Source organism: Epargyreus clarus, unplaced genomic scaffold (genome assembly GCF_041222505.1).
Source record: "Epargyreus clarus isolate Ecla_fem2 unplaced genomic scaffold, WU_Ecla_fem_2.2 ptg000031l, whole genome shotgun sequence".
NCBI classification, from domain to species: domain Eukaryota; kingdom Metazoa; phylum Arthropoda; class Insecta; order Lepidoptera; family Hesperiidae; genus Epargyreus; species Epargyreus clarus.
The window spans coordinates 6,891,694-6,912,761 of record NW_027332236.1 but is presented as its reverse complement, the minus strand read 5'-3'; the positions used below and the strand labels follow the sequence as shown (position 1 = coordinate 6,912,761).

The following is a 21,068-nucleotide window of genomic DNA, read 5'->3' as shown; positions in this document are numbered from 1 at the left end:
AATATTTACTGTGGCTATGATCGAGGTAACGTTTTTCTGAAGTACATTCCTACGGATCTAATAATTAACAAAATTATAAACTAAGTAGGATCTATCAGTAATACCTTAAATCAAATTGAACAGTTTTGCATTTACCTACTTATTTGAATTGTATTGATTTTTAATATATTTTATATAAAGGTCTCCACGTTCAATTGATACTACTATTAAAATCATCCAGACGTTTAGTTTGGAATGATAACAGCAAGATGAAATAAAAATACTCTTAAATTTAAATGTTGTCAAAACTGTTATAAATATAAAATTCAGTGGTGAATAGTTAATAGAAAAAAATATTCTTGTCAGCCATTTTCCCCGTTTGTTAGAGGGAGCCACTTACTTACAGAATTGAAACGATATGCACGGTGTAAGTTAAACCATCTTATAAGTTCTAGTGAATATGAACGGATAACTATACCTAGATACTATTTATACTCTACTGTTATTTAGAAATTAAATATTTCTTGTTTTAACCGTGGACGTTTAACCGTTCACGAGGAAACTTTATTTTAATGAAGGTCCTACACACCTGAGGGTTCTTTAAAGTGAAGTTCTTAAAGGTGTCTGAAGTCTAGCAATTCGCACTTGGCCAGCGCGGTGGACTATGGTCTATGTGCCTACACCCCGTTCACTTTGGAAAGGGATCCGTTTGCTACACACTAAAAGGTCATGGCATTGTAGTTCGACTCCGGCGGCACCACAGCCACGCCAATTTGCTTAACAACAGCAGTGTTAACCGCTGCTGTGTTCTGGTTTGAAGGGTGTGGTAAGGGAAACATACTTTTACGAGGCATTCCAGCTTAATCTTTAGGGGTAGCGGCGCATCTTCGGCCGACCTCAGGTAGGAAAACCTAACCTTTTTTTTTCTCGAGGGGGGAAACCTTCAAAAGGTACCCGACGACGTGGGAGCGACGCCGGGTTATGTGGGATTTTTACCGCACTAAAACCCCCCCGGTGGCCGTTCACAACGCTTGTTGGAGAACTCCGGGATCTCCAACGGAACACAACCGGAGCCCTCCAAGCGCGATGCCCAACGGGCTCTACCCTGGGGGAGCAGTTTTCGCTCCTCCCACACCATGTAGTGTTTATGACGGTATGCGACCACACATACCGCCGTCCATCCCGGGGTCGCTTGCTGGACAGTTCGAGCTTCCACCCGCCCGCAACCCCGGAAGCCCCCTTTTAGTCGCCTCCAACGTCAGGCAGGGGATACCGTAGCCCTATTCTAGTCCCGGAACTACAGGGACAAGGAAAACCTAACCTAACCTAATCCTATCTGTTGATCACAGATGTCCATGGGCGGCGGCAGCCACCTACCATCAGGTGGACTGCATGCGCGTCTGCTACTCCTATATTATAAAAAAGAAAACATTTAACTTTCTCTGTTTAATTAATTTTTTCATTAATTTAATTATTATTTTATTATTTATTTTATGTTTAATTAATTATTTTATTAATTTTGTTTAACAATTTAAAACGAGATTTAGCCACAGTCAGCCACGCTACTCAAATCAGTAGAGCAGTAAAATTCGCACTTTTGAGGGCTTTATGGACTCTCGGGCATGTCAGAAGATACCTCAGTCACCTTTAAAGTCTAAAAGCCAATAAATTAGTGCACATCTCAAAAAACAAAGGAGGTTTTACTAAAATTGAAAGATTACTGGAAGTCTATTCCAAATCCTAAGTTTAAACCAAAACTCATTCCTACCTGCTTCTTCTGGTTCTTCTAGTGTAGGTATCTCATCAAAAATATGTTTATGTGGGTGAATATTTCATATGTAAACCTTTTTTAATGTGATTGATAATTTTATTTATTTAATTTTATTATTATATTTTATATGACTATTCATAAGAAAATATATTCATTCAAAGTATAGATACATTTATTAACTATTATGATGACGTGTAAATGTTCTGTTAGTAGCCAGAACTAAAAGTATTTGTAAATAAGGTGGCCTTAGAAACTTAATATCAATTTTTGTTACTTTTCAAGTTTTCAGTTTTACATGGAAACTTTAGCTAAATTTCAAGACTTCTGAAAACTCATACAAAAAGGGGATTTTGCCGTTTATTGTATATATATGTAATTGAGGGCTTATTTATAGTTAAGTCAGGCGAATTCTCTTGTATGCTAAAGTTATAATAACATCTTTAGACTACCAACTCTGTGCAAACATTTAACGTCTGAGTTCGCAGTCGACAGTCGATCGTCAATAATTCAAGCATCTTCCGTACAGTACATTATAAGTTTTAAAAAACTGAATAGTCAATTGTAACGATATTTAATTTTACAGATATCTATTTTACAATAATCTATTTTTAAATTTTAAATTTAATTTTAATAGTGTTATAGTTCCGTTTTTTAAACGTATGCTGCGGAATTTTAGTTCCGATACGGTCCACGGGGGCGCTGTATGAGCGAATTCGTAAACGTTAAACGTTTTCGAACGAACGTATACTCATATTAATGGTACAGCTGTCGACCTAACTAAATGTGTCTACAAGTCGAATCCGCTTGCTGAAGTTGCTCGACGTAGACGGCAGTGGATATTTTCTAAATAATGTTCAGAGTTTGCCACCATCGACAAAGCATTTTGCTGATGACGGCAGACTATCCACCGGGAAATGAGCCCTTATTTTGTCGTTTAGTTTCGACTTACGAGGCCATACTCTACGGCATTCGGGATTAATTAAATCGCTGAATCCATGCTTAAGCAAAGTGGAAAATGATATTAATTAAATGAAATACGATACATCGTATCAAATTATGCTTTAGAAACTGACACGTGGCATTCCAATATCTTAGAAAAGAATTTTATCCTAGTTAAGGTGACTAATAACTGCTTACCAGCAGGTGGATGGCATGCTTGTGTTATTTGTCAATTTCCTAAAATATTTTTTATGAAATAAAAGAAGCAAACGAACATATATAGATTAGCAGTGATAGCCTAGTGGTTAAGAAACTCGGCCTATCGATCGTGGGGTCCGTCCGAGGTTCAAATCCCAGGCACGCACCTATTTTTCAAAGTTATGTGCGTATTAGAAATTAATTATCACTCGCTAAACGGTGAAGGAAAACATTGTGAGGAAATTTGCATACCTGAGAGATTTATAAAAAACATCTCAATGTATGTGAAGTCTTCCAATACTCACTTGGCCAGCGCTGTGGACTATGGCCTAATCCTTCTCATTATAAGAGGAGACCCGTGCCCAGCAGTGTGACAGTAATGGGTTGATGATGATGATGAAACGAACATACAGTCCCTTTATCTATGTCAGAACCCATCGTACGTATGTGCTACTTTATGCTACACCTACTTTTATTTGTTGTCAAGGGGGTATCTTGTATATTTTGTGCCGTGGGAGCCCTGGTGATGTGGTTTTTATACTGTGGCCATCCTCAGCGCTGCTTGAAGCACTCATGGATCTTCAACGGAACACAATTGAAGTCTTTCGAGCATGGTGCCTCTATCGGGTTCAGTCCAGGTGAGCATTTAAGCTCACCACATCTTCGAGTGTTTACGACAATATGCGGCCACATATATTGTCGTCCTTCCCAGGTCACTGGTTGGATGATTCAAGCTCTCACTCTAGCCGCCTGCAACCCCGCAACACATCTATTCTGATCCCGAGACTACAGACACTGCTGCACATACCTACAATGCACCGTGTGGCCTAAACCTGTAACAAGGCACAAATCTATTTCTGAAGATAATATTTCCAATTCTCCTCATAAACTAAGGTTCACACTATATTAAATTGTCTGTCAGTATTGGGTAATGAAGCCTTACAGCCCATATCCGTGCGTAAGTACGTTGCAGTCTTATGTCGCGGATTATAGGTACTATTTTTGTAGCTAAATGACATTTTAATAGATGAAAAATATGAAATATATCGTAACATACGTAGTTACATCATAGAGAAAGAGGGAGAGGGAGATAGGCAGAGAGAGAGAGAGAGAGATAGATAGTTTTTGTGTCTCTTAAATTGCGTGACATTTACAGTAAAGGTAATAGAACACTGCGAAGGTACTACTGCCATACATTATATGCTGTGAAGTGCGCGTAGCCGCGATTTGAGTAAGTAGCTATTATCCAAAGTTAAGCAACATAGGGCGTGGTCGGAAATTAGCTTGGTGACCGCTAAGATCTAAATTAATGCACGCTTAGCCCAGAGGGTACGTTAAGCCGTTAGTCCTGGTTGTTATAATTGGATGGCAGTCGTTGAACATTGTCGGAGGTCTTACAGGCGGTTTGATAGCATCCGTCTTGGACTGTTGAACCGTCTTCAAGAATTCTCACTGGAGCAAGTTGGTCTATATAGCTTCCTAAGCTGCGAAAAGAGATTGCGTCCAACAATTAAGCATAAAAAGTTTACAGCAATGTAACTTCTCCTAGTAGAAGAAATAAAAAATCGGACGTAGTCGCGAACAAAGCTATTACTTACATAAATAGTTCCAACATCATGAACAGAGCAGTCTATCAGTAGGCAATTTAGTCTAGTCATACGCATAATACTGCAATGCGTCATTATGTCGTAATATGTGGAGTATCTTTTGGTGGTAACATACAGTAGGTGATTAAATATTGTAGTCAGGTGGGCAGTTCATCCGTAGGGGGCACGGATAAGCGCAATTTGTGTACCTGTGGTCCCGACAAAGAGTGCCCAGACGAACACCTAGGACTTTAACCGATAGCAGTGGCGGATTTACTAGCAGACTGGGTAGGCTTCAGCTTAGGGCGGCAGATTTTTGGGGCGGCAAATTTGGGGACCGAATTATTTTTTGCTAATTAGCGACGAGCAAAAAAAACAACGGGAAACATGTTCTGAGCCGACGTGGCGAGCAAAAAAATAAAAAATACAGGAGCGCAAACTACCTTATCTGATAAACTACAGGGGCGGCAAAAACTGTACAGCCTAGACCTTAATTTTTTTTTTAATTCGCCACTGACCGATAGTAGTCCGGAATATCCTCTCCGCTCTCTCCGCGGAAATCATGCAAAAAAATGAGCACACTCCATCCTTTTATTTCCTCCATCATTATATTTTTCAGTTCCAGAGGTATTTTCGCTACGTTACAAATTTCATTTACAAATTTCAAAACTGTACATTTTCTGGCGCCAGACTGTAGTCTTGTTTGCTACTTCTATTAAGAAAATCGCATCACCAGAAAATTATGAGCGCCTGTTACATGTTTATTAGCAAAACTTATGTAGCAAAAAATATTATAAGTCCTCCATATTTAGTCATTATTGGCAAAAAATATTACAAGTCCTCCATATTTAGTCATTATTGGCAAAAAATATTACAAGTCCTCCATATTTAGTCATTATTGGCAAAAATATTATAAGTCCTCCATATTTAGTCATTATTGACTAACTATGGAAGACTTATATTTACAACATAAGTATTTTGTTGCCGATGATGATATATTTTTCTTAATAAAAAATAAACAAATGAGACGTTTGTCCGTAGTAATGTTCCTTTTGTTTTGAGTACAACGGAAATAAATGGAAACTACCACAACAAAAATGACCAGACACAGATTAGTTAGCCAAGTGGAACCGGTTTTACCATACCATGCTCTTTTACCACACCATAGGTGTAAAAAGAGCTCTCCTTCAAAGCCGGTGATGTAATGGCGATTCCTCTGGTGTTGCAAATGTCATCAGGGAGCACGTCAGCTCTATCGTTAGGCTCTACTATACAAAAATATCCTTTTTACCAGAACACAGAAATGCTTAACTCTGTTCTTATACTTAGAAATAGGCTTGATGCTGCCATCGAGAAACCGTGCGATCAATAAGGATTCTAGTCAATATTTAATATACTGCCAAGGATTCTACACTTTATTTTCACGTCGAGGTTTTTTCCGAGAGTACCTATGTCTCCGACCATCGCAACGTGAAAAACCCGCGTCAACCTTACTTCGTGTCGTCACGAATCCCTACAAGTTCTATCACCTGTTCGCCCTTATATAAGTGGTGTGAAATAGTCAACATACATTATCATGTTTCTAAACTTGCTTCAGTATGCATTTTATTGTAGGCATAGGGTTGAGAATACGAAAATCTTTCAGTCCAGGTGTGCGCAACCTGAGAAAACTCGCGGGCCATTGGTGCAGTCGCGGACCGCAGTACATAACATAAGGAGTAGCGTGAGTTTTGAGCCCAGGGAGGTTCTAGCTCGTGTAGCGCCCGTGTGCAATGAAACCCTGGCTCCCCCTAGGCCTGATCCCCTCCCCCTATTAACTTTGGCGCCCGTGTGCATTGCACACCCTGCACTATAGGTTAAGCCGCCCCTGGTTTGAGCAGCTCTTTGAAAATCAGTGTACAAAAAGGTCTTTGCCCATTCTCTAACATGTGCCATTTCCTATTTTCTGAGCAGCGAAAACTGGAGCCAGAAGTGAATCCTCCTGGTCGCATTCGGCTCGCGAATAAGCTTTTATTCCTCAATAGCACATTTATTATAGACACTATGATCACTGTAGGTCTAATTAATTATGAACGGCCAATTTCGAATCTTGAACTTATTAAGCCCGCAAAGAGAGAGATGATATAACAACTGTATTTACGAGTACCTATATTAAGCAAAATAAATGATTTGATTTGATTTGAGGTCAGTTATTTTTCGGGGAATTTATTTTCTTAGAAACACTATCTGCTAAGTAATTTTAAATTTATCTTCAATAATTTGTGTATGTAAGTTTTGCTTAAAGTGATTTGAAGATTAGTTTAGCAGCTTTAGTTCATATACCTAATGTTGGTGAGGTTATAAAGCTATAGGTACCACAAGCTTAATAAGACACCACCTGCACACCACCTTCAAACCTTCCACGGTATGACGTCATCAGAACGACTCTATATAGACTTTCATAATAATATCTACAGAGGCAAGGCTTTACAAGTTCAAACAATACCTATAAGAAGATTATACTTGTTCTGTAGAACCTGACATGAAAAAAATATGGCACTGTCAATGCCAATACCTTCCACATAACGGTTTATTTTTCTAAAGTTAGCTGGAAATCTAGTTAGGTGCCTGCCTGCCTAGGTTTAGTTGGTAAAATTTGTCAGTAAACTCATATCTAGATCTTAAACGACATGAAAATGATTAATTATTACTATACTATGTAAAACCTAGTCTGTAGGAGATCTCTCCTCTAATAAAAATAAAAACGACTTAAGTATAATTAAATATTGCAGAACTGTAAAATTTACATTAACTTAATCTAAACCCTACGGCCATCGATATACTCGATGCCTACGGCATAAGAAAAGTAAATTCTTATCTTTTTCCAGACAATATTCAAATAGAAATAATATATTGAATATGTGATGATTTTTCAACCTATAACCTATGAGGATCGGAAAAATAAAAATGGTAAAGTTAACAATGGGTAGACAAACAAAAGTGTTTGTAAAAGGAAACTTTACTAAAGTGTCATAAATGCAAGAATTTTACAACTTGAAAGTAAAACGACGGACGTTACAAGTGAATCAAATATACAAAAGACTCAAAGTAATCAAAATATAGACAATGAACATGATTTAGGAAAAGTGCAATGCAGTGATTTTAAAATAGAACATCTTACAAGTGATAAATATTAGTGTTATAGAAGAAGATGGATATAAAAGTGGACATGTACTTGCTATTATCAATGCTGTTGTTGTGGCTGAGGAAAACAGACGCGAGCAAGGTGCAAGCGGCTGTGAGTTTTCTGTAAGTATAAAATAGATAGATAACGATATTCTGGAAGTGCACCTGGTTGGTAGTAGTGGCGACATCTGATCTGATCTGATCATCTAATCAACCCCTGATAGGATTAGAGTCCTATCTAAAGTCGACCAGAATTGCGTTGTTATCTTTGAGAACTAAGCTGGAACGCCTCCTTACCAAATGTGTATACAGAGGTGTGTCCCTTACTTGCTCATTAGAACACTCAAGATACTCGCATGCGTGTTTTTTCAATATATTATTTCTCGTCTGTTTATTTTCACCACGTGGAATCTGTGTATCTTTACAACATTTTTGGTATGATGTAGACTACACATGTATGTTTGTCTTCACAACTTAACAAATTAATATCGTTAAATGAATATCACAATTCCAAATAATTATACATTATATTATATATAATTATTATATTATATAATTTTGTAAGTAATACAGAAGAAATGAATCAATTGCGGTGACCAAAATAAAGCCTTTGATAAGGCTTAACAGCAATCCAAAGATAATAGTTGGCCCTGTACCAACCTTTAAAGCACGCTTACCTTCCACTGTAGCTGTTTACATATCTAATCGTAGTAATATAGAAATTCCTACTGTTTTCAGAGCTAATTCATCATATCAAGAGATGGAGGTAAGGACGGAGTCGAGCCTCTCTCTTCGAGACATACTGCCAGTGAAAGCCAAATATTATGACAAGAACAAAGCACCAAAACAGTTGGGGCAGCCCACTATAGTGTACTTTCATGTTACTGTGTTGTCCTTGGATTCTATAAATGAAGAGAGTATGGTAAGTCCAAAATATTTTTCTAGACATCTTATTAGTTACAAAAGCCGCAGATTAGTTCTAGTCGAGGTTAATACATTCAATTTTAATGTATTCAATTAAAGATTAACAAGAAATCTTTACGAATTCTACTAGAATATAATGAGTTATTCGTAATGTGGAACTCCATTTGTTTTGCCATAATAAATAGTTCCTTATTGCAAGTGACGATAATATTTGTTTTTGTATACCATCATAGTTGATCCATAATTTTTTCACAAACAAATGAAGTTAGTATGTTCAAAATAAATTGAATTTGGACTGTGGAAATAATTTTAATTTGTTGTTCAACACCCTTTATATTTATAATGAAATAGGATGTTGAAACATTTAGCGGGCACAACATAGACAATTTCCAAAAGTCACGACAAATTATTTCTTTGAATAATAACATAATGAATGAATGGATTTTTTAAAAGACATAAAGAAATAATTTTATCTACTTATTACTCGAAAAACAAAATCTCGAAATCACATTCGAGAAAGTCGCAGATTCAACATAGAATCAGATCAAAAAGTTTTTACGGATTTCACTAAAGCATTTGATACAGTGATACAGAAATCTGAAAAACTAAAACAATGACATGGAAGGGCTTTACTAGTAATATGTTAGCAGGATTAGTTTCAGCATGCTCTACTGGTTTGTAAAGTATTATGTATTGATGCTTCTAAGGCTAATGGTTGTAAGTGGATTTCACAGAGGCCAAGTGAGAGCAAGGTGTGCCTCAAGGATTAGTTTTACTTGTAAAACTTCTTCTTATGTTTAAACAGCTTAGGGTCATATTTTTGTTTTGACAATTTTTACTTTTATTTACTCGGTATTAGAATTTAAGAGTGATTTTAGTTTGTTAAGCTATGAGTAACAACAACATTTGATTCAGTATTTGATAGTTTCATTATTATAAAACAAATTTTCATGCCCTAATTCGATCCTCACAAAATTGAACGTAGGTCTAGTTATTATGAATTGTTGTGCAAAATTTCATGATTATAGTTTAATTACTTTAAGCTAAGTAATGTCTGTCAGATAGTGTTAAAGTTTTATCTAGTATGGAATGTTGAAATGTTTTATAAAATACTGGCAAAAGTATTGACAGGTTTATTGCAACAAAGTAATCAAGAAGCATGTAACTGGATTTCAACCTACGTTCTATCGATCTTATTGGCCTTACAATTTGTAAACGTGAGCATGCACTATATTGTTATGATTTCAAAAATACTTACGACAATGTCTGTGTATCGTTTCTAAATTCTTTAAGATCTTACCATAACACTTTTTGTTGATATGAGAACTCTTTTTCCGACCTTTATTCATCGCCCTGATTGATTCAGGCGGCCTGTTTGCCTCTTACCTGCGATATTTTTGAAAAGATTGTTCCGTGTGATATTACTAGGGTATAAATAAGTGTATGGACTCAGGCTTGAAAGGATAACTTAAGTAATTTTAAGTTATCTGAGAATCATCTAGAGGTCTTTGACAAATCTGAAGAATTGTGGCCTGTAGTAACTATTTTTTATATAAATATCTCACGAAGGTTATTAATATTAACATTACTCTTGATTTTATCTAGACAGGCATTTCACTTCTATATCTAAGCCCTGTCTCTTTCTTTCAAGATTGTAGTATTAATCGTTTAATTATTTATTACGCTGTTTCAGACTTATGTAGCGGATATATTTCTTGCGCAATCCTGGAGAGATCCTCGATTAAGGTTACCAGAAAATATGCACGAAGAGTACAGAATTCTAGACGTGGACTGGTTGAACAAGATCTGGAGACCAGATTGCTTTTTTAAAAACGCGAAGAAAGTCACCTTCCATGAAATGAGCATACCCAACCACTATTTATGGTTATATCATGATAAAACGCTGCTGTATATGTCAAAGTAAGTTTTAGCTATATTCATCAAAAGTTTAAGTAATGAAATATTTTTTAAATTTGGTTTCCAAAAACTACGGTTGTTACTCCCCATTTTAAGATACGTTCGGATATGGTTTATTTTTACTTTACAACCTCTCAGATATATAACACTGAAAGCCATAGTTGAATTTTGCAAGAAGAATTTGATAGACTTCACAAGCGTTTGATAACGTTAACTTTGGAATGATTTTTCTATTAAATTGTTTTCCGTCACGATTAAATCAAGTGGTAAAATTATTTTTTAAAACGTCGAAGAATAAGGAAAATATGATCTTTACAATATGGGGTATAATAATATCATATATCATGGTTTCTGTTCCAATATTAGATTAGATCTAAGTAAATCTGATGAATACTTTGTTAAACCTCTCATTTTCAGGCTGACCCTGGTGCTATCGTGCGCGATGAAGTTTGAATCATATCCCCACGACACACAAAGTTGTTCCATGATGATAGAAAGTTGTAAGTATTTTCTTGTATTTTTTATTATTAGTCTATTGGATTTTTGTATACTTCTTTATGTATACTAGGGTGGTTGCACTCTTCTGGTAGAAACGCCACCGATTGGTTTACACCCTTTTAGTTTCTGTGTAATGACGAATTGACGAAAATCAAAATAGATTATACGTGCCAACCAAACATTTACCATATCGCCATCAATATTACCTGATACGTTAATAATTGTAATAGTATTTGACAATGATTCAAAACGACCAAATTTCATTTCAGTATCACACACAGTTCACGACCTAGTGTTCATATGGAATATGACGGACCCTTTAGTTGTAAACCCGGACATTGAATTGCCCCAACTGGATATATCCAATAACTATACTGCTGACTGCACTATCGAATATTCTACTGGTAAGTCAGTCCTTTATATTAAGTAATATCTGAAAGTACCTATATCTTGTCATTAGAATACGGCTGCACATTGTACAACTTATATTATGTGATTGGGGCTCGCATTGATCCTTATTTTCGTATTTTGCATGTATGGATATGAGGTAAAATACATGTGACACCTTTACGCGATTATCAAAAAATAAAATAATCACCTGAGTCATAAGTTTATTAAAGACAGGACTACAAAATATAATACTTATTTTATAAGTAACAATAGGATATGGTCTTAATGATTTACTATTTCATATAACAATTATTTATTAAATTGTATAAGACGAAACTATGGCAAACGTATGACATCATATTACAAGAGGACACCATAGGAATATGGAAGGTTTCAAAATTAAAACGGTAATGAGAATGTGACTAAGGAACTTCAATGATTTTTACAGGCAACTTCACATGCCTAGCCGTCGTGTTCAACCTGCGTCGTCGTCTCGGCTATCACTTATTCCACACGTACATACCATCCGCCTTGATCGTCGTGATGTCCTGGATCTCTTTCTGGATTAAACCTGAAGCCATCCCTGCCAGGGTCACTTTGGGAGTTACCTCGCTACTTACTTTAGGTAAATATTTAGCATACATTTTTCAAAAGATTCTTCAAAGGAACATTTTTTTTCACTTTTTGTGATTTTTGCGTGAATTTCACGGAGTAGGTTCGTTAGTATGAAATTTGGTAAGCATCGTGATAGGCTTTAAAGAGAGTACTTTCTCCCTAATAGAGATATGTGACCTCAAAAGGATTAAGGTCCTACTGTGTTCTTTGCGTCAATTATTTATGTTGCAACCCTTAAGGACTAAATTACTCGTGGAATGTCTCGTATAATTTTATTTTCTTACCAAGCTTGTGTTAGCAAGCAGTTGAGGTCAAAGTCGAAATGTTAAATACCATATTACTTTGTATTTCAGCCACCCAAAACACTCAATCCCAGCAGAGTCTGCCACCGGTGTCTTACGTCAAAGCTATCGACGTGTGGATGTCTTCTTGTTCTGTCTTCGTGTTCCTCTCCCTGTTTGAATTTGCCGTGGTCAATAACTACATGGGCCCTGTGGCCACTAAGGCGATGAAAGGGTATTCTGATGAGGACTTGACAAGAGAACTTGACGCTTACAAGGTAAGTACTATCAGTAGATATTGGAAGAAAATATAGCTTAGCTTTTGATACTTTATAACGCGCTTTGATGGCGTCACGTCTTAACAATAATTTGGCCACATAAAGTAAGAAAACCTAAAAGAAACATTAAAGTAGTGATTTTGTGAGGCCTAAGAAAGGTTATATTATGTTGATGATCAACCTTTTGATTAAGCATGCTACACTTGCTGTCAAGACCGGGTCATAAGGCTATGAAGTGATTGAGTATCACCCTATTCTCTTCTTCAGCACATCTTCCCAAATTCAGTGGATGCCAGAGCGTCAACGTCAGCAACGTTACCACAGTACGACACATTCTGCGGTGGGAGGGAGACAGCTGTCTACATCGACAGGTTCTCTCGTTTCTTCTTCCCTTTCTCCTTCTTCATCCTTAATGTTGTCTACTGGTCTACTTTTTTATAAATTCGTTTGAAGAACTTTTTATGCTTTAAGTGTGTTTAAGATATTTGCTTGGGTGTTTTTGATGCATTAAGATCATTTGTAATACGCTTTATAATGTTATTTGTAAATGAGAAAAACCTCTTTTTAAATTTTGGTACCATCAGTTGGTATTCTACTGTAACTCACTTGAGCATTCTCACTTAAGCATGTTCACATAGTTCTAGAGTTACATAATGCAGTATTGGTTCAAGTAAATTATGGTTTAATTGGCAAAGATTGTTATGATCATGAGTTTCTACTTAGTTAAGTAGGTTAAGATAGATATTATAACGATTTATTCAGAACTAAGTTTCTTTCATAGACTTTAATTAATTGATACAATGTGTTGATTATGGGATTTAAATATTAAGATATTATTTAAATCAAACGACAAAATCTTAGACTGTAAAATGTTACATAACCAAGTGTTGAGGAATGCCTTGCAAATGCTTTTTTGATTCTCGATTTTAAAGTAGATTATATAGGTACTAGGTCTGTATTATTATTATTTACCTCGACAAATAACTGAAACTGGTTGTCTGAGATTTTTAAAGGAATTTATATTATTTTGTGTCTGTTCTCGTAATTTTAAAAGGATATTGTACTTTTACTGTATGCATAAAATCTGGGAATAGGCAATGTACTCGATAGGACTAAACAGTCCGACAAGGTCGTGTAAGTATAATATAAAATATGATGTTAAGAAAATGTCTATTTGTATTCCTTAAAACATCTCATAAATAGGCTACGAAAAGTTGAGGAAATTTATGAAAATACCGTTCTGTTTCTAGATTGTAACATTGTAAATTAACAATATTTATCATAATTTATATTTTAGAAACTTGACTCATGACCACGTAAACTTTAAGTCGTAACTTTAATTATATTATTTGTTCATAATGTATAGTTTTATTGATAAAACAGTAGTTTTCGTCTCAAAAAGCAACTGTGACTCTTGTCTATGTAAATTTTGTGAAATGTGTCGAAAATGCTGTTCTGTTTCTGCTTGTTTCTAGATTGTAACTGACTTTAACCAATTAATTAATTAATTTTTAATTTGTTTATAATAAGAGAGTCGTTGCACTTGAAGTAGTGTTAAGTTAATTGTAATTCAAAATAAAGTTTATTTAGTGTATATTACGGAAGTTTTATTTATTATTGTTATATTTTTATGTCTTGAGCTTTCCGAGAAAAGATATCAGTTAGAATTTTTTTAATCAAGATTTTCTAATAAAACAGAACCTATTTCAAAACTAATGTCACACTAACACCAATTTGTGACGATGTATTCTCGATTTTTAAAGCCAATTATATGTAAATCACGCGGATTCCACACCCTTTCACCAGAAAACAAAACTACCTTCTTTATGTTAGAATGAGGTGAGGCAGGTGCCGGTAGTATCTGTCAGGTACTGGTTCATACATAAGGAGTTTTACTTTATTTCTCATTGACATCCCGTGAGGATGTTTCCCTTAATGGTGAAAGTTACCTACGCCACAACTAACAACAAGTAAGTAGACATTCGTCCAAGAAGAGCAGTGACCGTTTAATATGAAGACCTCGTTTGCTGCTTCTAATTCCAAAACCAAAAATATTTAAATCCTGGTATTTATTACAAGCCCAGTCTATTACGTAATCCAGCCAGACAATACGACATCCATTACGATATCTATGGCTACTCTATGTCTACGTTCAGTATAATGTTTTTAGAGTTCCTTAGTTCTCTATTTATAGTTGATTATTTAAGGGTTTGTATCGCAAGTACAAAATGTTTCATAGAATATTAAAAATGTAATAATTTCTTCAACGTGCTCCTATGATTGGAATGAAACGTTGTATTTAAATAATATTTGACTTCTGGTTTTTGTCTTATAAATATATGTTACATTATTTTATTAAAACATTTAAGTTTTTTTATAAAATTATACAGAGAACAAGTACCTAATGGTTAGGTACTCAGTGCCGTTTATGGACATTTGTCATCAACGTCATATAAAACAAGATTTCTATCTGAAATCGATCACAGATGCGTTGTTACACCTGAGGATTAAGATGGTTTCATATGCATGTTAACTGTCATTGACGCCTTTCAACTAAAACACAGAACTACTTCTCAGAAGGCAGTGATAGCCTAGTGGTTAAGAAATTCGGCCTCTCGATCGAGGGGTCCGCGGTTCAAATCCCAGGCACGCACATCCGATTTTTCAAAGTTATTTGCGTATCAGAAATTACTTATCACTTGCTACAAGGTGAAGGGAAACATCGTGAGGAAACCTGCATGCCTGAGAGAATGATAAAAAAAAACAATTTTAAAGGTATGTGAAGTCTACTTATACGCAGTTGGCCAGCGCGGTGGACTATGGCCTAATCCTTCTCATTACGAGAGGAGACCCGTGCCCAGCAGTGGGACAGTAATGGGTTGATGATGATGACAGAACAACTTCTCGCAAGAAATAGGCGTAGCCGTATTACTTTTCCAGCCGTACAATAATAATTCTACCAGCTTTCAATTGTAACTGCTGTTATAAAAATATTCTACGGAACCAGTATTAACTGTTTGCTTCACACTTAACCGTCTTTTGTACCGCATATAGACAACTGCATTAAATATTAAAATAATATGCATTGTTGTACGTATGTAACAATTATACAATGTTCGGGCAGACTTTTAAAAAGGTAGCCACAATGGTTGTCTAAATAAGGCGTGCCATTGAATTCGTTAGTTTTTGGTCTAGACTTAGATTTTAGGTGCGTTAAGGGTGAGTTGATTGAATTTTCTTTTTTTATAATATTGATATTTATATTTCGAAGGTGGTAGATCCCTTGGTGGTTCGACTTCGGCGGCACCACCGCCTCACCTATTTCTACCTAATAACAACAGTGTTAGGCGCTGCTGTGTTCCGTTTTAAAGGGTGTGCTAAGGGAAACAAACTTTTCCGAGGCTTTCCAGCTTAGTCCTCAGGTGTAGGAATATCTAATCCTATCTGGAGTTCATTACAGATGTCCATGGGCGGCAGTAGTCACTTACCATCAGGTGGAAAGCATGCTCGTCTGCTACTCTTATATTATTAAAAAAAAATTTAGTACTTAGCAAACGAAAATGATAATAAGTGGAATCTGATGGTAAGTGGCAACAGCCTGCCATGAATATCTGTAAATTCTATATGAAATCGGCAATACGTGTTACAACCCTTGTGAACTAAGTCGGTTAATATATCTCCCTCATCAAACTCTTCTAATCTGAACAGCTTAACACTGCAGTTGTAGAAATAAATGTTGCGATGGTGACGTCAGAGTTGAATAACGAAGTTTTTACCACTTTCATGTACTTTAGGGCAGTAAGAGCAAGGTTCTGTTGTTAAACTTGTTAGAAATAGGGTTTTTAAGTAACCTTTTCTATGTTAATATGGGTGTATAAGGATGGCTAGGGTCCTCTCATGTGTGTGTCATGGATAACAATCATGGACTGAATTATTGTAGTATTTTAAAGCTATAATATGCTATGATGACTATGTTCCTGCAAATAAACTGAATTGAATTGAATTGAATTATGTTTTAAAGTGAATGAAACAAAAGATGTAATCAACGGCAATATCCTGCGGATGTACCTTTTATAATAGCAACACTGTGTCCGTTGTCGAAATCGTGATAATCCTCACAAAACTTGCGTAACCTATAAGCCTCTTAAATGTTCTGTTGTTATATTAGTAAATAGTTTTAATAATAATGTCGATTACGGGAAAATATTTCGAATGCAAGGATATTATCTAAATATATATAACTCAAAGGTGACTGATTGACGTAGTGATCTATCAACGCACAGCCCAAACCACTGGACGGATCGGGCCGAAATTTGGCATGCAGGTAGATGTTATGACGTAGGCATCCGCTAAGAAAGGATTTTGATCAATTCTACCCCCAAGGGGATAAAATAGGGGATGAAAATATTACTTCGTAACGCGAGCGACGTCGCGGGCAAAAACTCGTCAAACATAAAATTTTATTGTATCGGTTGTTACAGATCTATCACTTAATTAATTGAAGGTTTTCCATGTTACTCGTAGCTCTTACGCATAGCAAGGTGTCTGATACGGGCTATAATAAGGACTACCTCACTACTCTCACCCATACGAAATAAGATTAGAGGTCTACCACAGATGCATCGGTACCCTGCTTCAAACCAGACCACAGCAGCGCTTAACACTTCTGTTATTAGGCAGAAATAGGTGTGGCGGTGGTGATGCCGGAGACAAACCAGAAAAGGTGCTGCCAACTTTAAAATATATAGATATTTATGTTTATAAAGATCTATATGTTTATAAAGAGCAGAGCCCAATCGGATCATATCGAAGCCTAAAAAATAAAAATAAAATAGTTAAAAAGTAATTATCCAAAATCAAACTACCCCTTAAATTCAACCTTTACCGAATACAAAATGACCTGCCGAAAATCGCATCACAATCGTATATTTGCATACAACGCCGTCTAGACTTTACGTGACCTGAATCTGTCTGTCTGTCTGCACTGGGCGGATGCATTGCTTTTTAGTTCCAATACCACTTTTGGGTACTAAGTTGAATCTAAACATTTTTATGTATCGATATGTTATATAATTGCTGTCCTATTGGGCATGGGTCTCAGCTAGAGAAAAATGGGAAGACTTTTCATAAGATTTATGTAGGAAACGGTGACGATAGGACGCAATCCCCATCCTAGGAAGTAGCTACTGCCCCCCATGGACATTTTTAATCAACCCCAGATAGAATCAAAGTCCTATCTAAGGACTCGGTTGGACCGCAAAGGATATACTTATGTATCCTTTGCCACATATATCAAACCAAAACACAGTAGCTCTTAAGACTGTTGTTATAGCATATGTATAAATAGATGCTACGGTGGTATTTCTATGATCGAACCAATAGCTCCAATAAGCACGGTTGCCAACTTAGGGGTTTTCCCCCCAGATTTAGGGGGTAAATGCGTGGTATGGGATTTTTCTAGGGGTTTTATATGTCTAGGGGTTTTTTTAGGGGTTTTGTAAAGGCGCGGCGAGCAAAAAAAAAAAAAAAAAACGGGAAACGTGTCATAACCTTGCACGGCGTCCAAAACAAACATGTACTGAGCCGGCATGGCGGGGCTAAAAAAAAAAAAAATTAACGGGAAACGGGTCATAAGGTGGCACGGCAACCCAAAAAAAAATATGTAATATATGTAATATATTTTTAGGGGAATTTTCAAATAATTAATGCAATTATAGGGGGTTTCGACTTCAGTTTAGGGATAAATTTTTTTGAGAGTTGGCAACACTGCCAATAAGCAGGCAATACATTGGATAGATTGATTACTAACAATGGGCGCAAGCCTACACTTTTACTGATAGATTAAGTCAATCACGTCCTACTGCTGAGCACGGGTCTCCACTCAAAATGAGAAGGATTAGGCCATATTCCGCCGCGCTGGCCAAGTGCGTATTGGTAGACTTCAAATTCAATTTGAGGTTTTTTTATTATCATTTATAAAAATCTCAGGTATGCAGGTTCCATCACGAAGTTTTCCTTCACCGATAAAGCAAATTATAATTAATTTCTAATACGCACATAACTTTTAAAAAATCACAAGTGCGTGCCTAGTATTTGAACTTCAGACCTCTCGATCAAGAAGCCACTAAGCTATCACTGCTTGCCTGCAACTTAAATTAACAGCTAAATATATCCCAGCAGTAACTTTCTTCAAGTTCCTAAAACAATAAACATCAGTGCCATAAAATAACTTTAATGATTATTTAGCTTGAAATACTCCGTGGTTACACTTACCCCACTGTCCATCGGTTACAGTTCGTAAACTCGCGAAATATAAATGATTTAACTGCTTAGGGTCGGTAAATTTAATCTGCGATGAGTTATGTTTCAAGCGCACAGCGGAAACGTAAGCGATTTAATGTTACCATGTCCTAAGGTAACTAAATTTAACTATTTTTTTGTTGCCAAGTGCTATGACCGCAGTGGAACTCTTTTTAGCCTTTGAGTGTACCATTTCTGATCCAATTATATTATTATAAGCGTAAAATATTTTTTTAATCTATGCTAGAAGGCGTTAGTTTTTCATATTAGTCGATAGATGGCGTCAAAATTAGCATGAAAGAATCATAATATTTTTGAGGGTAGAATAATAATTCATTCAATGAAATAGTAAGCTGCCGTATATTTCCTCAAAAGAAGTTTACAAGAAAGTGTGCGAAGTTAACATATAGAATGTTAGATACGTACATTAGTTTTCCGAAAATTTTCGAGTACTTTTTGAAGTTTCTGAACTTTGTTGTTATTACGGACGACAGCGGCCCATAAACATAGTTTTTAATGTATAATGATAATAGAAAATAAGACATTTTATTGTAATAGATACGTCCTACTTAAATGATAAGAATAGATGTAAGAGTAGGATAGCAATAGAGTGTAAGCATAGAATTGTAAGAGTAAGACAGGCGATGTTAGAGAGGGACGGCAATAGGACGCGGTTGCTAACTGAGCCTGCGCCTGTTGCGGTACCCAAAATAAGTACTTAAGCTCGCCTTTTTGTATGTAATTGTACTCTCGCTCTGGCTCTCGTCGCGTACGGTCGTGCCTGCGCGTCCGTTCCCACCGTGAGTCACCGCTAGACGACGCCCTGTGCGTCACCCCGTGCGTCATCCGCCGCCACCTGCGTGCCACGTGGCACGTATCCGCCGCGCTACCTGGCGCGGAGTTTTGTTAACGCGAGTGCTGTGTTGTGCGTTTTACATTGTATCCCTTGGGTACAGTGTATAGTGTGTACAGTGCAGTGTTTGTGTCTTCGTTGTTAGGACAGTGTAGTTCGCTTGCCCGAGGCTCTGCCCGGCGCAAGCAGCTTGTCCGTGCGTGGTTCCAGCCCGCACGCTTACACGAGTAAGTCTTATTATTAGGCACCCACCCCGATTCACCAGATCGAGACATTAGGGTCACACAATAGGCACACACCTCCCTGTTTAGGCAGGGAGGAACACACTTTCGCTTATTGTCAGTATGGCAAAAACTCAATGGTTCGAGGGCATGGAAGCGTTCTTAAAAGAACGCTACCCAAATGTGCTCGAGTCATATATCAACTCGAGTATGCCCTTATCGCCGCAACACCCATCCTCACCCAGCCCTCCAGCCTCTCCACAGGTAGCACCTATGGACGAGGATGAACCTAGGACTTCCGATTCGGAAGCTAGCGCCAAAGCGTTCTCGGACGCAACTACATCGTCGGACTCAGACTCCGAAGGTTTCCAGCCCGTTATGGGCCGTAAGAAGCGCAAGGCGAAGGCCGCCAGCACCCCTCCCCCCTCGAAAAAACCCTCCGTTCCAGAGGTATCTGACCCTAGCCCTGCCTCTGAGCCCCAAACTTCCGGCCAAGTACGGCCAAAAAGCCTCCCGCCCCCAATTTTCGTTAGGGATAAATCCAAATGGGACTCCCTCATGTGTGTCTTGAACACACAAAATATTAGCTTGGTCTCGGCTAGGTCCACTCCCCACGCTATCAAAGTACAGGTAACCTCCGAACAAGACCACAGGAGGCTTACCCGCGTTCTTTCATCCCAGTCGATAGGCTACCACACCTATGCGTTGGAAGATGAAAAAATGCTGAGGGTCGTCATAAGGGGCGTACCCAAAGAACTAGAGCTCGAGGTCATCTCAAATGATCTCAAATCCCAAGGTTTACCTGTTAAAGAGGTATTCAGGATGTACGGCAGGACAAGGCAACCGTATGACATGGTCCTTGTGGTACTGCCAAAATCAATCGAGGCAAAGAAAATCTTTGCCATTAAAACTGTATGCCTACTCTCGGGCATTGCCATAGAGGCTCCCCACACTCGCATAGGCCCCTCGCAGTGCCATCGCTGCCAACTATACGGCCATTCGGCCAGAAATTGCTTTGCACGCCCTCGCTGCGTGAAGTGCCTAGGAGACCATAGCACCCCCGATTGCCCCAGGCCCAAAGACTGCCCTGACCCACCGAGCTGCGTGCTCTGTGAAACTGAAGGTCACCCGGCCAGCTACCGAGGATGCCCCC

At 37.4% G+C, this 21,068-nt stretch overlaps 1 protein-coding gene across 1 annotated transcript; it reads left to right on the top strand.

The window, feature by feature from the left end:
- On the top strand, window positions 1-14,137 carry LOC140754820 (glycine receptor subunit alpha-2). The gene is made up of 9 exons (XM_073089933.1): window positions 1-25; window positions 7,341-7,761; window positions 8,377-8,560; window positions 10,256-10,482; window positions 10,897-10,979; window positions 11,247-11,381; window positions 11,816-11,992; window positions 12,336-12,541; window positions 12,809-14,137. Exons 2-9 carry the CDS (start codon window positions 7,664-7,666, stop codon window positions 12,980-12,982), a joined length of 1,284 nt encoding a protein of 427 aa, XP_072946034.1. The 5' UTR covers window positions 1-25; window positions 7,341-7,663; the 3' UTR covers window positions 12,983-14,137.
- Window positions 14,138-21,068: the final 6,931 nt, after the last annotated feature.